This window comes from Suillus plorans (assembly GCF_016647745.1).
Source record: "Suillus plorans strain S12 chromosome Unknown HD556scaffold_24, whole genome shotgun sequence".
Lineage (NCBI taxonomy): Eukaryota > Fungi > Basidiomycota > Agaricomycetes > Boletales > Suillaceae > Suillus > Suillus plorans.
This window is the reverse complement of record NW_024537408.1, coordinates 78,541-95,733: the sequence shown is the minus strand read 5'-3', so window position 1 is coordinate 95,733 and position 17,193 is coordinate 78,541. Positions and strand designations below refer to the sequence as shown.

Genomic DNA, 17,193 nt, shown 5'->3' with positions numbered 1-17,193 from the left:
CTGCACTCGATAGGATAAAGACATTGGCGCAGTCTACTCAACATTGGGATGAAGTCGTTAGGAATGACACAGATGATTGTCACCGAAGAGTTCAAGAAAGGTGAGTGTCCTCCTCGTAATTCTGTCTTTTGTGGTATTCTCAAGATCACATAGGAGCAGACATCGTGGACAATGTTATTGTCGGGACAGCAAGTTGGTCAGAACTTTTCCAGAAAACCGACTTCTTCCATAAGTATCGATAAAACCTTCAAGTTATCGCATCAACTGGCACTGCAGATCTGCAGATCAATTGGTAAGAGTTCCTTCCGATGTACGGCAAGTCTGCAAGTCCGAACGTCCAGGGCAGGAACCGTCGAGTCTCGGATACGGCAGCTGGTCATGAAACTTGAATACGTCGACTCGCATCCTCCTGCATTCTAGACGTGTTCTGCACTGCTATTGCAAACGTGTATCGGACATGCTCTTCAAGTTGTCCCTCACCATCAAGCAGGCTTATACTCTTATACTAGTGTTTATTTCACAGTTGCTCCGCGCTTCAGGCTGGGAATGCCTGACAAATTGGCAACAAAAGGTATAACAGATGTGAGTCTTGCTTCCGATTCGCTCCATCGTTCTGATATTGTTTGCTGCTAGTTGACTTTGTCTCGTTATTGCCCACGACCACCTTTGATGTCAGTGATGAGCCTTTGCATGGACCCACCATGACATTACAATGACGCTACAAGTTCCGCAATGAGATCCAACTCAGAGTTTCGCTTGCGCTCAATACCCCTTTGCTCTGACACCACATTTCCGTTCTTTTCGGAAACGCCACAAGGGTCCATATAACGATATCATGGTCTGCTCCATTCAAACAGAGTGGAGCATTTTATTAATTATTTGACTTTAGTCCCCGCGCGTATCGTAATCTGGCCATGGTTCCATTGCAGTCCTTCCCGTTAGCGGCTCTGATGAGCGTAAATCTTGTTCTACATCCGTAAATCTTGCTCCACATCAATTTCAAATATTGGTGCTTGAAAAGCTTTCATCTTGGGTACGTCAATCACCCTCGTTTTTTCCTTCAAGTTCCTATTACCCATGTCGCAGTCTCCGAGTCCTTCTGACAACAATTCACCTAATGCAACCCATAACGCTCTCAAACGGCGCATTGCTGCTCTAGAAGAGCAAAATGCTGAGCTGCAGGGAGAAAGCCATCGCAACAAAAGGTGTTGTACTAACATGGATTGCTATATGTATCTGACGCAGCTGATGTCCAATAGCCATGGTGATATATATGTCCCCGCTGGCCGAGCCATCCGGCGCCTCGTGAGCTTAACTGACAGGGTTGAGGACCTTATCGGAGAGCACGATCGAAGGAGCGCTCTATGTGATGAAGATGACCAACACACGGAAGAGTGGGTATTATGCTCGAGTACTTCAGTCGGTTGGTTTGATCCTGTTTTCAATATTCTAGGGAGGAACGAACCTATCAGTCATTTCAACAGCTACTTCGCTGGGTTCCATGTGTCCGCAGCCTTATCAACTCTCAAAGTGACGGATATCAGCTCAACGTTGCTTATCAAAAGGTAAGTTGTCCGTCATGCAAGTAGTCACATCAATGTTTAAACCCAATTGAATTCAGCTCAATAAAGGTGCCGATTCAGCACGGGGCGATGATGCTAGTTCTTTGAAGAAAACAGTGGCTTCGTGGCTCAATGAGAGCCGTCCTACCCCCAACCCACCAATCTCTTCAGTCGACAAGTCCGGACGTGGATTTTATCATGATGCGACCGGGGAACTTCTATGTCCTGTGGATTTCCATTGGGCCAATCCAAGGTATGACCTCACTAACCGGCTTACTACACCTCATACTGATTATAGCCATAGAACGAAGGAAGGGATACGAAACTACGAACCTGACTTCCAAGTCACTGCTCATTCATGGCCGGCATTTTTGTATAGTAACGGCAAATATGACCCTGACGACCCAACGAAAGGGCTGTTCAAAAGTGTTTGGCTCGTCAGGGTGGGTATTAGTATCTGCTTTCAAGGTATTGTACTCACCTATTGGCACAGACTTTCAAACATATTTTTACATCCCCCAGCTCTGCTGGGGAGATACGACCTGACGAAGAAGAACCCCTGGGCTACCAGGAATCATCGCACAAGCGGTCTAGGACCTCAGGTGAACGGCGCACCCGGTCCAACATTGCGACAATATTAGGAATGCGCTCAGTTCAACCGCGAGCCATCGCCTATTCAGCAGTCCAAGTAAGTTTAATAAATTTCTTAGACACGATGATAACTGAAGGGACCTGGAATCCCAGTTACGATTTGCCTTATCAAGCTGTGGTGCCTGGCATATCGTTGATGATGAGTTTGATCATCGTCAGTTTTATATCTACATCATCGACTACTTCGAGCATCCACCTACATCTGCCGCCAAAGCTTCCATCGACTCTCTTCTTGTTTGGTGGAACAGGTGAGTGTGTTGTAAGCTTTCTGTTGTTCGTACATTTCTTACACTTTGTAGAAAGGTCTTTGGGGCTCGCAATGTATCTACTTACTTGCCTCAGAATGTAGCGCAATACTCTGTTGCTAACACTTCTGCCAGACGCTGCCAGTGATACGTTTTACTAATGCATGTACTACCTATCTGTATTATCTATGTACACAATAATTTACATTGTGGGATCAGTATAATGGATGCGCAGCTATTCTAAAATAATCAAAATTGAACAGAAACGCAAATGAATGGCATGGATTTAGAGTGACAAACGAAGCTGGAATTGTCACACACGGCACATTGCTGCCATAGCATCGTGTATCCCCCATGTAGACCTAATTGTGTAACATGGCGAGGCTACACAATTGAGACATTGAATGACAGCCAATACATATACCCTGGAGGTGTCTGGGAAACCTTTACTTTTCATCACTGTTTATGAAATATATGTGATTACTGCCTGAGATTGAAATCGTGCATCAGAACGAAGTAAGTGCAAGAGATGCGCCACAGTAAAAATAGTTTGAAACATATATTGAGAGGGCATAAGTTTGGCTACTGATCTATGGTTACTACAGCTTGACTCATGTGACAGATTGCAACAAACGGGCCATCACATTTAGGATTATAATGTAGTATCTATTATCAAATGAATAGACTAGGTGTATCTAATTGCCGCCATATGATATCCACTGCTCCAACAAATGACATACGAAGTCAAAAGTACCGATTCACAGCGAGATGCTACTTACTGGTGAGTCATAACTTTTGGACGTTATACCATAATTGTGTCATATCGAAGACGCCTGTGGCCAAGTTGTGGCTTTACGGATCTGTAGCCAAAATGATATTGCACAGAAGTAAGTCGCTAGTTTCAATATGAATGAAAGGGAAGCTAAATCATCCTCATCACCCTAGTCATTGGCCACAGGACTTAAACGTATAATACTATTTATGAGTTTACAGACTGACGTGCCGTGATTTTACTAATTGTAGGTGTTAGACAGTTTGTAAGGTGAGTATAAGAGTTGGTCGTAAAATTTATGTTTAAGTGGTGGTTATCAACAGTCGACTCATTAGCTAGAACACTTAGCCTGTGGTGTTATTCCTTGTTTTGACCTAATCAAACTCGTCGAAATCAAAAGCATCTCCTGGAGCACTTCAACTTCACCAATGCTCTGAACTTCTTCAGTGCTCTTCATCTTTTCGAGAGCCACAAATTCAGCAGCAACGTCGTCAGCCAGAGATACTTTCTGGACGAGAAAGAAGGCTATTTACATCACGAATCTTGGTCGAGAGCGGAGGTGTGCACGCGAAGGATGCTTCAAGATTCCGTGCAGTCTCAACAACAATGCCGAACTCTTCATGAGTATGCATGTGAGCATGTCTACGGTAGGTGGACTCCCCAGCCTCCACGGTTTTTACGACGCTGTCTTGTCGAAGGTTTGCAGAAATTTGGCCGAGTATTTCAAATGTGTTCAGTCCCAGTAATGGCAGGTTGTGATATCAGGGTCGTAAGCAATTGAACACGCTATTGGCCCCAGGTTCTACCGAAATTTCCGCCATCTTACAGCAATAACGTTTCTGCCAAATCGATCAGAATCGTGCCCAGCATACGCAGGATATAAAAGCTGGCCGTTGTCCTACGGTGTTCCACTATTCTCAGAGATATCATTCGAGATCGCCCTCAGAAGATTCCATATCACCTCGCACAGAAAATGCGTTTCTCCTTCCTCGCCGTTGTTGTTGCTTTGACAACATCTATGTCTGTTGGTGGCAGCGCATGTAGTTCAACAACTTGCAAAGTAGATGATGATTGCTGCGATTTCATGGTTTGCGAAGATAATTACGTGAGTGTGTACAGGTCGCTGTGCAACCAGGATTCAAGCACATGATTGACCTGTGCGCCTTAGCATGGAGGCAAGGACTGCATGTAGGTTCAAATTTGAGCCAGCGACCCGAGCGGCACATCGCGATAGTGAGTCATGTTTCTACTTTCGCTTTGGTATCATTGTTGATGGTGCAATACATAGTTCGGAGTCAATCAGTACAATTGTTTCTGGACAAAGTGGATGTTTGAACTTGTATGAAAGCGACCGTGCCTAGTCTTGCTCGTCGCCCACTAAGCTTGAGTTCGAGAGGCTGTCAAAACAAGCGATCATTGTTGTTAAGATTAATACTATCGGGAGGTCATACGAAGATGGAACGCACTGCGCAGACAATCTTGAATCTGTTCGTCTAACGTTGGCCTCGAGGACTAGCTCATGGCCTCTCTTTGTGTGTGTGATGGAGCCAACGAGACGTCACTTTGTTGCCGATCGTGATTCGTGACAGATCTGGTATATAGTCGACCCCCAAGGTCATATGGGAGCGCGTGTCATGGATGATGAAAAAAGTGCAAAAAGGGGGCAACATTGGGGCAACAAAGATAAAGATAAAGAGGTTTAATATTACTGCAATGTGCATGTGCGGTACTTTCCATCAAGGGGAGAGTGATTCTCTTCATCGAGCGAGTGTTGGATGGAGTGCAAGTGAAAGGACACAACTGAGAGACTGCACCGTCGCGTAGATTGTGTTGTGCTGGGATTGTTTCACCTGCAATTGACTCAGAGGATCGTCACAGCAAAGACCTTGAGTAGGTAGATCTCAGAATTGATTAAAACAGCGACACAAAGCATCCTTCAGGCTCCAGCGTACACCATCTTATTTTAGGGACGTCGTTTTTCATGTTCTAATGAATTCAAATTGTGTTATAAGATCTAAATGATATCTCTGCGAGTCTCGGCTGGATACCCTGGAGTTCTGTCAGGTTCTTCCATCCTCCCTCCGTGTGAGTTCTGCCGTGGACCAGGCACAACCGAGCAAAATGAACGGAGGAAATAGATTCTGCCTAAACATTCGCTGGCAGTTGCCCAAGATCACACGTACGCAAGACAAACCTGTTCTACCAAGTCTATAACACTGAGCGTCAACTATCACGATAGTATATAGCAAGAGTTTGGTGAGGTCAGTTCTGGCCTGCCACACTGACAATGGATTGAATGCGATGACGTGCTTCTGCAGCACTACGTTTTCGAAAAAGCATTCCAGCGGCAGATACCTTCAGCTGAAACAATGCCCAAAACAACGAGAAGACAAGCGACTCTGCCAAACAGGAGTTGAAGATGCAATTGTCATCATTCAGAAGTGCTGGGTTCGTGGAGATAAAAACAGCTCTGCAAGAACACGTTAGTGCGACCAATTTGAATGGATGATCGACTCACCACGGTACTCACTTGACTGAGTTTGGTCAGATATCGACGATGCAGCTCTTCCAAGGTGTTTCTTTCTTTAAAGAGATCGTCAATTAGTGCAGATGACCGCACTGGGTGAATACGAAGCAGCATATGTCATGAAATAAAGGATTCTGGAGCATCCGAGTCCTACTTGCATGGAAATTTGTCGAAAAAGCTCTCATCTGGGGTAGTATGTGGCCGTGATGACCGTGAGTACCCACTAGCAACTCGAGTAGTCTGACTTGGGTTAGTCACGAACAACAGTAAGGTGGTAACCGACTTCTCTGAGCGAGGAACGATTGCGGGAAAATCAAGGCAACCGAAAGAGTTGATGCTGCCTCATGTTGATCGCAATTTGCGCCTGCGACCTGATGGCACAATACCACTTATCTCAGTCATAGCACAGAAAGTTCGAATACACGTGTGACTTACCTCCACCACACGAGCGCTAACAACCCAAGGAGCAATGGCAGATGTGACTGCACAGCACTGCTGCATGGCGATTTTATTACCCAAAGCATCTCTGAAGAGACAGGAAGTTTTTCAGAGAAGACAAACTATGCTCATATCTTGAATGCCTTGTGTACTCGGGAAATGTTCGTGTGAGACTCTGTAAGTACTAGAAAAACGCGCATATGTGTAATTGACACGTACCGTCCAAGTGAGGCTTGATTCTCAGCCCTGAACGCTACATAAAAAGTCAAAGTGGGAGAACCTGTCGTCAATTGGGAGATTTGTGGAAGCGCCAACGCCACTTTCCTGCACAACGGAAGTCGCGCACTAAATCGAATCGAAAACATAGATCTGATCGAGATTACAATGGATATACACGAGTGGAGGGGATGGAAGAGATATGCAACGGAAAGGCATGCTAATACTTAACACGTGGCTGTAATGAAACTCTCAAGGACAGAAATAAGCGAAGCGATAGAAACATCCTATCCTTGATATCCAGATCTATGAGAGTGAACACCCCACCATGCAATCGCCCAAAATTTTCTAAATGGAGGCAAAACCACGAAGGATAGAAATTCCACCAAGACTAGAGCAGCAACGGTGGTGATCGTGAGAATACGAGTCAGGAGTGATTGTGACATGCACCCGGTGATGACAATAGCTGAAAACATAAAAGTATCAGTGCCATCATTGTTCAAGTGAACAGTCAAATGCGCACCCGCTAAGAGCCAACCTAAAGAACTATTGAAGAGCAGAGCTGGGAGAGCTAAATTGAAGAGGTGACAAAAGATCATCCAGCGTCTCTCTTTGAGTTCCTATGTTTCATTTACTGGGAATATGTATTTCAGCAAGGGGTTACTCACGTCCAATGTTTTCGTGCGTTTATATCGTGGTCCCAAGTAGGCAGAGACAAACAACTGCAGGAACAGCCCGAACAAAGCGAAGACGAGCGACTCAGACAAACATGCGTATGGAATGTCCGCAGCATAATTTAGGATAGATAACGGGGCTGCGGTTGAGATGAAGACAGCTGACGTTGTGAGCAGCAGTCCTTGCTGGTAAGGCATTTAGAATTCAGTCAACTCGATGACTATGGCACGTACCACGGTGCTTATGCGGTTAAGGAAGTCAAAATATTCGGCATGATAGTCCTCCCAGCCCTTCGAGGAGTCTCTACTGACTTTCTTCCAGAAAGTTTGAAGGTTCGAGTCTGCCACGAAAATATAGCAAAGGATGATGAAACAGCGCCTTGGTATTGGCGCCAATGGGGGCTCCCATTCAGTTGGCATAGTAATGGGATCTGGCTGTTTTTCGGGTTCTTGTGATTTGGAACATTGCGTAAGACGTGAGTTCTCGCTGTGTGTGATTTCTCTGGACATCTATTGGAGGAGAAGATCAGTAAAAGCCTTAGTAAAAGCCTGTGGTTGAGGTTGGTTAGTATGGTACGCTCTATGAGCCTGCAGGAAAGTGTTGAACGTTGAGGGCCGAGGCTGCGTTATATATATATACATCCACCAGCGTGCCCAACATGTGCACTACTTCAAATGCCAAGGGTAGCATCTAGTGACCTTGGTCACGGTGCACAAAAGCCCTTCATTTGGGTCAACGGGTGCCGAGGAAATGATATCACTTACATAATGAATCGAAGCGTGTTCGAATTCATGAAACATGCCGAGGTTAGGCCGAGGTAATCCTGCCAGTGGTACAGTGCACGATACAGTGATCTGGATCGAGTATAATATATTCCACATTTGCAGTTTCATTGCATCGCCGTAATCACTTGCATGTTCTTCCGAGTCTGGGATCATCGTCATAAATCTAAAATGTGAGGACTTGTGACTCGGGCAAATTCGAACCCGATAACAGGCTGCCATTTGACTTATACATCACATTAGCAACACTGTATGAATTTTGATGGCGTGTTTGATGAGCATGAGCCTGTGAGTAATGAACACGTGCAAACGTAATAAATGGTTAGAAGATGGCTAGGTCGTCACCACGTACTTAATGGCCTTCCTGAACTGGCGAGTGGAGAAATGTTTCAATAACGAGTAACCTCATTCTGGAGACTGGAATGGTGCAGGGTATGCCCAGACTTGTACCAGTGCTTCGCAGACACCACCCAAGTCAGAAATGCTGAAGTTCGATGCAAACATGAAATGCCCAGTTCATACGAGCAAAATGGACAACAGGCTCCAATCACCCATTCATACCAATCATCGTTGACAAAAGCTGCTCGACGCAGGAAGAATTTTACCCTTCATGACTGTTGTATTGACAGCATGCTCGTATTGCTCGCGTGTCCTGTTTGATTCTACGTGCTCTTATCCTCAGCTGACACAGTATTCCCAACCGTTCTTGCCAGGCTGTACTAACCTTATTACCGCTGAGTGTATCCGGTCTTCCATCCTCTAGCCACTTTAGAAGGTACGGGACTATTTGGCATTCTGTCGGATACAACAACCGAGGTCAACGTGCAAACCTTGACATTGCATGTACTTGTTCGACAAGGAACGCATATACAGATAGGAGTGTGCAGCGGTAGAATATGCCACGGACTGGCAGAGGAATCTTTGAGCGCTGTTATGATACGTCAGTGTTTGGTGTCATGCCACGTTTGGGAGAAAGTAAACCGGAGTCCAAGTCCAAAAGTGTCCAGCGATGTGTACGTGCATCGTGGCATCCCATGAATGAGGGGGTATGGCTTGCTCAAGTGGGATGACCATTCACAGTGGAATCACCTGTCGTCAGCTGGGAGCTTGTAGAAGCGTTAGCGCCATTTTCCTGGACAAGAACGAAAGTCATGCGCAACACTGAACCGAAAACGTGAATCTGATCAAGATTATAACAGATATACAGGAGTGAATGGGATATAATAAATATACATCGGGAAGGCATGCTAATACCATGTACATTTGGAGGTCGTAGTACAACTGTCAAAGACAGAGATAAGCGCGCACATCGTAAAGAGGCTGAATAAAGCGATAGAACCGTCCCGTACCCTCAATGTCTGTCATGGTGAACACCCCATAATGACACTGCCCAAAATTTTCGAAATGGAGGTAGAATCACGAAGGACAAAAATTCCACCAAGACAAGAGCAAGGACGGTGATAATTGTGAGAATACGAGTTAGGAGTGATTGTGACATGCACCCGGTGATCACGATCGCTGGAAATATAAAGGTATCAGTGCCATCGGTTCGAACGAACAGTCAAAATCGCACCCGCTAAGAGCCAACCTAAAGAAGCATTAAAGAAAAGAGCTGGGAGAGCTAAATTGAAAAGGTGACAAAAGATCATCCAACGTTTCTCTTTGAGTTCCTAAGTTTCATGGGTACATTCACTGGGAATATGTAGTTTTAACAGGGGGTTACTCACCTCCAATGTTTTTGCGCGTTTATATCGTGGTCCCAAGTAGGCAGAGACAAATAACTGCAGGAACAGCCCGAACAAAGCGAAGACGAGCGACTCAGACAAACATGCGTATGGAATGTCCGCAGCATAATTTAGGATAGATAACGGGGCTGCGGTTGAGATGAAGACAGCTGACGTTGTGAGCAGCAGTCCTTGCTGGTAAGGCATTTAGAATTTGGTCAACCCGATGACCGTATAGTACCACTTACCACGGTGCTTATGCGGTTAAGGAAGTCAAAATATTCGGCATGATAGTCTTTCCAGCCCTTCGAGGAGTCTCTACTGATTCTCTTCCAAAAACTTTCAAGGTTCGAGTCTGCCACAAAAATATAGCAAAGAATAATGAAACAGCGCCTCGCTATTGGTCTCGGTGGGGGCTGCCATTGGGGTGGCATATCCTCGCATGAGTGTTCACCGGTTTCTTGTGATTTGGAATTTTGTATAAGAACTGAGTTCTCGTTATATGTGATTTCTTTGGGCATCTGTCGGAGGAGAAGGAAGGTTAGCCAAAGGCCTGCAGTGGAGGTTGGTTATGCTACGTTCTGTGAGCTTGTGATAATTTGGAAGTGTTGAAGCTGCGTTATATATGCATCTATCGGCATGCCTAATACAAGGTCAAGGGTACATTTGGCGTACCTTGGCGCACAAAAGCCCTTCGTTTAGGATCAAGATGTCGCCCATCGCTAAGGAGAAGGTATTCACATAATGGATCGTTGCAGAAATGAAGCATGTTCATTGTTCACGAAACCTGCTGAGGTAGCTACATGTTATTGATACGATGAAAGGCAACGGGTCTCTATGCAAAATAATTAGCAAGTCTCCATCGAACATTGTAGTTGGGATCGGCACTCACATCTAAATCCGCATGCATACATGTACAGCCTCTTGCCTGCATGTATCAAGATGCGTACAGTTGGAACGTTGGAACCAGAAAAATTAATCACTGCGGGCGGGCGTTGCCGGACACCGGTATTTACTGTGACGGCGTTTGTTTGTAAGGCTTTTAGATGCGGCAGCAGAAGTACATGGAACGTTCGCGCCCATTAATGATAACCAGATATACCAGCCTAGTTTGATTGGGAGAAATTCTAAAGACACAAATGCTCATGTAGGTAGAATGCACTTGTGATAATCAAAACAGAAAACACTGAAACCAGAGACAGGTCATGATGTAATTTAGATGATCGATTGAACATTGCTGTTTTCGGGCAACTCTAACACAGATTTGTCAAAAGCGCGAACGTTCTCAGTGACTATAACTAAATCACTAGGACCTCCATCGTCAATAGCTAGACAAACGGTAAACACGGTCGTTCCTTCAACGTTTCAACTTCCTGGCATCTCATGGAGTTACATAGCGCCTGCTCCAAGCCTGCCCAATGCTTAACGCTAGTCAACACAGTAGCAAATAAGCATCGCCTCCAGGCTTGCGGTCAAGGCCTGACATCATATTTAGACGACGTTGTTACCCACTCTTCTCGTTCAACGCCTACTTCGCCCACACTGATCTTTAACTATTCGCCATGAGCAACATCAGTCAATTAACGGACTCAAGCCCAGTTCCTCCAGACACCACAGCAGTTGCTCGCGGAAGCTCGGTATGTTGCTCATGTGCATCACTTGCCCATCGCACTGTCAAACACTGACTGTGATGCCCCATTTGTCCAGGTCCAACCGCCAAACAAAGTTCATCGGTTTCTGAGCAAGGTCAAGGATGGTGTAACGAAGAAGGTTCCTGTAAGTCGAGCAACCGAGTTGTATTGGGATCAGACTGAGATCATACACAAGCTCTCGAAGAATTTGCGCAGCCGCGACCCCGTTCAGGTAGGTGACATTCCGACGTCTGCTCTCTGTCTAACTTCTACTGGCTACACCGGGCTCAGGATACTTCTGCTGTTGTGCAACAAGGTGCCGATTTCCAATCTGTGAATAAGGCATTTCAGGATGCCGGTCATAGTGCAGATCAGATGAAATCACTTCGGGGACGTGCGAGACCCGTATTGTCCGCAGGCAAAAATGGATCAGCAGCACTCGATTATGTAGACAGTATAGAGACCACTTATCTTCAACCTCTCAGGATATTCGACACTGTGATCGGGACGATAGCAGAGGTATTTTCTCTCTCTTCCTCTTTAGAACTAGACTAACAACGTCCTGCAGGTGCATCCGTATGCAAAGATGGCATTGGGCGTGCTTTCTTGCGCATCAAAAGTACGTTTTCTTGCCGTTATTCGTACTTCCTGCTCACTTATTCTGCACGCAGATAATTCTTGCTCAAGCGGATCGTGACGAAGCGGTAATTGACCTCTACAAGAAGTTGGGTCAAGTGTATGGCTTCATAACGCAAGACGACACGCTTCTCAAGATTTCGTCAATGAAGGACATCTTTGGACAGATCTCTCAGCAGACCATAGAATGCGCCAATTTCATCAGGGACTATTCAGAGAAGAAAAGCTTTTGTGAGTCACCAACAAGTCGTTACACTTGGCAGATTTTCATTCTTATCATAGGGGAGAGACTCGGAAAGAACATCATCTCGGAAACAAACGATACGATACAACAGTATAACAATGTGTTGGATGCGCTCATGCAAAACTTCCGCGATCAAGTCACTCGCGACGTAGCCACCTATATTCACGATACAAGTAAGTATTGTATTTGCTTCTGACTCGCCATCCATTCATACTTCTATAGGCGAAATACTGGAATTCAGTGGTATGGCTTATGCGGAGGCTGCAGGACTAGATACTAGGAAGCGATGCCTGCAAGAGACACGCACTGACATTCTCTCCAACATCATGGGGTGGATCAATGACAGCGGAGACGATGTTCCACGGGTGCTATGGCTATCCGGACCTGCCGGAACGGGTAAATCATCCATTGCTCACACGATCGCCAGCTCGTTCATCGGGGTGGGCGGACTTGGTGCTTGTTACTGCTTCGACCGAAACACGGAGGATCGTCACAAAAAGGTTTTCAGCACTATCGCGCGAGACCTGGCTGACCGTCATCCGGAGATGAGACGAGCGTTAGCGCATGCAGTCAAGAACCAGACTGCGCTCAAGAATACACCGGATGTCGTACAGCAGTGGCAGAAGCTTCTCGTAGAACCGTTAGGGAAGCTTTCTGAGTCACCCGTGGGGCCCGTCGTGATTGTTATCGACGCACTGGACGAAAGTGGCGAGGCAGTGGAGACACGCAGTGACATTCTTCGCATTCTTTCCGGTAAACTTCGAGACCCAACCATCACCCATATCACGAAACTCCCAAAAAACTTCCGGATCTTAGTCACCTCCCGCCCGCTTCGCGACATTCGGAATTCGTTTGCAGGCGCTCAACACATGCGAGAGATTTCTATGGACAACATTCCATTAGAAGTGGCAGAACGCGATATCTGCACCTACGTATCGGAGAAATTAGAAGGGCTTCCAGATTTTGGGAGCAAAGAGTTCACAGCCCTGGCCAAGAAAGCTGATGGTCTTTTCGAGTGGGCACGTCTTGCTTGTAAATACATCGAAGCACCTCCTCCCGGCTCATCTTCGGTTCGGTTCTTCAATGTCATAGTATCGCGCGATCCTGTCGAACGGGAGCACCTGTTGTATGATATGTATGACTTCATTCTCACCCAGATCATGCCAAAGGATAGACACGCAAGCCTCAAGTCTCAGCAAACACAGCTAGCGGCGTTTCGTTCCGTGATGGGACAAATTCTTGGCACAGCCGAACCCCTCCCTTTGAATTCCCTGAATGTCATGCGAAGCCATTTTCGAGATGAAAGCGAGCGTTACAAAGTGGAGGTCATAGTGGAACATATGGGATCCCTCCTTAGCGGCACCACCAACTCATCCACCCCAATCCGACCTCTTCATGCATCCTTTCGCGATTTCCTGACAGATCAATCACACGCTGGAGAGTTCTTCGTCGACGTGCCGAACGTTCAACGTAACCTTGCTTTCGCCTCACTTGGAGTGATGAAAGATGGACTCTCCTTCAATATCTGCGATTTAAAATCATCTTATCTTCCCAACTCTGAAGATCCCGATCTGCAAGAACGAGTTGAAAAGCGCATCCCCCCACATCTATCATATGCCTGTCGATTCTGGCTTTCACACGTACAAGCCACTAAGTTCGATTCAGAACTAGCCACAGAAATAAAATCATTCCTCGACCATGAGCGACTGTTCTTCTGGCTCGAAGTACTCTGCCTCATCAGTGCGCTCAGCGGCGCAGTCCCCGCCCTTCCACATATTGCCAAGTGGTTGAAGGTGAGCACATGGTTATTGAGCGTCAGATCACATGCCCACTAACGCGCAATCGCAATCACAGGGTCACACCGGATATGAAGATGCCTCGTCCGCTGCAATAGACGTGCAGAGATTCATTCAACTCTTCGCCGGCATCATCCTGCACAGCACACCTCATCTCTATGTATCAGCACTTCCATTCTCTCCTCTCAACTCTGCACTATCCAAAACGTTTTCTGCACGGTTTCCGAACTCTCTTCGTGTAGCATCTGGACGTGATATCAACTGGACGGCTGTTCAGACTGTGATCAGAGGACACACTGATTGGGTTAACTCAGTCTCCTTCTCGCCGGATGGGACTCGCATTGCGACTGGATCGTATGATCGCACTGTGCGGTTGTGGGATGCAGCAACAGGGCAGCCAGTAGGCGAGCCCTTGCGGGGGCACACTGCGTCAGTTAGCTCAGTTTCATTCTCGCCGGATGGGACACGTATCGTGTCTGGCTCGTATGACAAGACCGTCCGGTTGTGGGATGTAGCAACGTGGCAGGCCATTGGTGAACCCTTATTGGGGCATACTGAGTCGGTTAACTCGGTTGCGTTCTCACCGAACGGGACTCGCATCGTTTCAGGTTCATACGATGAGACTCTACGGCTATGGGATGCAGTAACGCGGCAGCCAGTTGATGAGCCCTTGAAAGGGCACACTGGTTCGGTCAATTCAGTCTCGTTCTCTTCGGATGGGACACGCATCGTTTCTGGTTCGCACGATCGAACTGTCCGGCTGTGGGATGCAGGAACGGGGAAGCCTGTCGGTGAGCCCTTGCTGGGGCACACTGATTGGGTTATGTCAGTCTCGTTTTCTCTGGATGGAACTCGCATCGTTTCTGGTTCGGAAGATAAGACTGTCCGGCTGTGGGATGTAGCGATGGGGAAGCCTGTCGGTGAGCCCATGGAGGGGCACACTGATCGGGTGAGCTCAGTTTTGTTCTCGCGGGACGGAGGTCGCATTGTGACAGGTTCGCATGATCATACTGTCCGGCTGTGGGATCTAGCAACAGGCAAGCCAGTGGGCGAGCCCTTGGTGGGGCACACTAATTGGGTCAACTCAGTCTCATTCTCTTTGGATGGGACTCGCATCGCGACTGGTTCTGCGGATAACACTATCCGACTGTGGGATGCATCTACAGGGAAGCCAGTTGGTGAGCCCACCAATTCCACTTACATTACCTCAGTCTCGCTATCGCCGGATGGGACCCGCTTCGCCACTGGTTCTCAGGATGGCACTGTCCAGCTGTTGAACGCAGCTACAGGTCGCCCAATTGGCGCGCCCTTGTTGGGGCACACTGATCATGTCCGTTCAGTCTCGTTCTCTCCGGATGGGACTCGCATTGTGACTGGTTCGAAGGATAAGACTGTCCGCCTGTGGGACGTAGGAACGGGGCGGTTAGTGGGTGAGCCCTTGCTGGGGCACACTAGTCAGGTTAACTCAGTCTCGTTCTCTCCGGACGGGACTCGCATCGTCTCTGGTTCGGGCGATAAAACAGTCCGGCTGTGGGATGCAGGAACGGGGAAGCCTGTTGGTGAGCCCTTGGAGGGGCACACTGAGTGGGTTCGGTCAGTCTCATTCTCGCTGGACGGAACTCGCATCACGTCTGGTTCTAAGGATAAGACCGTCCGGTTATGGGACGCAGCGACGGGGCAGTTAGTGGGTGAGCCTTTCCTCGGGCACACTGATGAGGTTTACTCGGTCTCGTTCTCTCTGGACGGGACTCGCATCGTTTCTGGTTCAGAAGATAAGACAGTCCGACTGTGGGATGCAGTAACGGGGAAGCCTATTGGAGACCCCTTGGAGGGGCACACTAGCAGTGTGATGTCGGTCTCGTTCTCACCAGATGGGACTCGCATTGTATCTGGCTCACAAGATACGACTATCCGGCTGTGGGATCTAGCAACAGGCAAGCCAGTCGGTGAGCCCTTGTGGGGGCACACTCGTGTGGTTGACTCAGTATCATTCTCGCGGGATGGGACTCGCATCATTTCTTCTTCATGGGATGGAACTGTCCGAGTATGGCATGCGGTGATTGGGAAGTCACTGCAGGACCATACCGAAGAAGACTATTCACCATCATCCTCACACTGCAGTTGCATCCTGCATCCAACACCGGTCGTCCCCACACCCAACACTGCAAACGACGATTTCATTTCCTTTTCATCAAACCCAACGACACATGCACTGCGCGACACTGCTGAGCTACTCGCGGGCACCTCCTATGACGACCACACATTTGTGCTAGGTGAAGATGGATGGGCGATGGGACCGAATCGTCGTCTCTTGTTCTGGGTACCACCCGCTTCCCGAAAACTATTCTATAATCCTCGGACTGTATTAGTGATACCCAGAGGCGGTGTTGAGCTTGACTTGAGTTGCATGGCACATGGGACACGCTGGCAGCACTGCCGCAAGAAGTGAGTCTCCAGTTTTTTCTGTCCCTCGCAGTTAATCAATTCGATTCTTGTACATAGCTCTTGATTGCGATGATCTCGTTCCTGTAATTAAATTGATTTGTAGAGATATTTGTCGAGTACGATATGGAGTGTACGGTTACATAATATGGAAGTACTACGGCGCTGTTCTTTTTTGATTTTCAACTCTGCGCTCGCTTTCGGTTCTAGACCTTTGCTGTGCTCGCATCTCGATCAATCATACTACTATTCAGTCTATTCTGACCGCTGCTTGGTCTTTTCACACACGAACATTTCTGGTCTAGTAAACATAGCGAGCTCCTTTGACAACCAGTCACGGCTTGCGAGTCTGCCACTCAATGAAACGCTTATTCCTGAATCTCTATTTGCTTCTCACAAATTTCATATTGTAACTTTATGCAAGTTGGCAACATTATCATAGCTCTTCGATGCACAGTTTTCAGCTCCCCACAGCAATCACATGGACCAGACCGCACAAGAATGGTTGATCACTGCCTTATCTTTGACTTTCACCTGTAGGCATCGTGTGCGCTGGATTCGCGAGAAAGCTGTCGCACTAGGCCCACTCCTGGCAATGAAATGTCTTGCAATTCACCCTTCTCTCCCAAGCGCGTTGGTCTCAATCAACGAATACAAGGCTTCCAGTGAGTCTTGTTCTACTACCTGATCACCCTGAATATCGCTGAACTTGTTGACGCTAGATTCGGCTGCCTTTTCACAGAAAGTTCTATCTAGGCTTGTATCGATCACATAGCCAATGGCTCTCAAGACGGCAGGGAATTTCTCAGTCGTCTACATCATCCAGAGTATCATAATCGTTACCTTCTCCGT

The 17,193-nt window shown here is 47.2% G+C and overlaps 4 protein-coding genes across 4 annotated transcripts; 2 read left to right on the top strand and 2 right to left on the bottom strand.

The window, feature by feature from the left end:
- Nucleotides 1-72: 72 nt before the first annotated feature.
- On the top strand, nucleotides 73-2,606 carry HD556DRAFT_1442566 (uncharacterized protein; the record flags this gene model as incomplete). Its single annotated transcript, XM_041306469.1, has 11 exons — nucleotides 73-100; nucleotides 154-192; nucleotides 930-1,033; nucleotides 1,087-1,205; nucleotides 1,260-1,394; nucleotides 1,454-1,565; nucleotides 1,622-1,815; nucleotides 1,867-2,005; nucleotides 2,056-2,250; nucleotides 2,307-2,461; nucleotides 2,513-2,606. 11 exons carry the CDS (start codon nucleotides 73-75, stop codon nucleotides 2,604-2,606), a joined length of 1,314 nt encoding a protein of 437 aa, XP_041160829.1.
- Nucleotides 2,607-6,489: 3,883 nt separating this feature from the next.
- HD556DRAFT_1367113 (uncharacterized protein) lies at nucleotides 6,490-7,839 on the bottom strand. The gene is made up of 4 exons (XM_041302831.1): nucleotides 7,320-7,839; nucleotides 7,080-7,271; nucleotides 6,935-7,031; nucleotides 6,490-6,877 (listed from the first exon to the last, which is right to left on the bottom strand). Exons 1-4 carry the CDS (start codon nucleotides 7,593-7,595, stop codon nucleotides 6,699-6,701), a joined length of 744 nt encoding a protein of 247 aa, XP_041160828.1. The 5' UTR covers nucleotides 7,596-7,839; the 3' UTR covers nucleotides 6,490-6,698.
- Nucleotides 7,840-8,989: 1,150 nt separating this feature from the next.
- HD556DRAFT_1367108 (uncharacterized protein) lies at nucleotides 8,990-10,113 on the bottom strand (the record flags this gene model as incomplete). Its single annotated transcript, XM_041302830.1, has 5 exons — nucleotides 8,990-9,149; nucleotides 9,218-9,386; nucleotides 9,442-9,538; nucleotides 9,596-9,787; nucleotides 9,841-10,113. 4 exons carry the CDS (start codon nucleotides 10,111-10,113, stop codon nucleotides 9,220-9,222), a joined length of 729 nt encoding a protein of 242 aa, XP_041160827.1. The 3' UTR covers nucleotides 8,990-9,149; nucleotides 9,218-9,219.
- A 5,268-nt stretch (nucleotides 10,114-15,381) lies between these two features.
- HD556DRAFT_403081 (WD40-repeat-containing domain protein) lies at nucleotides 15,382-16,615 on the top strand. The gene is made up of 3 exons (XM_041310511.1): nucleotides 15,382-15,483; nucleotides 15,742-16,344; nucleotides 16,402-16,615. The coding sequence occupies exons 2-3, from the start codon at nucleotides 15,749-15,751 to the stop codon at nucleotides 16,406-16,408; spliced, it is 603 nt and encodes a 200-aa protein (XP_041160826.1). The 5' UTR covers nucleotides 15,382-15,483; nucleotides 15,742-15,748; the 3' UTR covers nucleotides 16,409-16,615.
- Nucleotides 16,616-17,193: the final 578 nt, after the last annotated feature.

Coding starts and splice junctions, on each gene's coding strand:
- HD556DRAFT_1367113 (XM_041302831.1), bottom strand. CDS start 7,595: ATGTCCAGAGAAATCACACACAGCGAGAACTCACGTCTTACGCAATGT. Junction 7,032..7,079: donor AACGCACGAAAACATTGGAC/GTGAGTAACCCC, acceptor AATGAAACATAG/GAACTCAAAGAGAGACGCTG. Junction 6,878..6,934: donor TTTAGGTTGGCTCTTAGCGG/GTGCGCATTTGA, acceptor TTATGTTTTCAG/CTATTGTCATCACCGGGTGC.
- HD556DRAFT_403081 (XM_041310511.1), top strand. CDS start 15,749: ATGTCGGTCTCGTTCTCACCAGATGGGACTCGCATTGTATCTGGCTCA.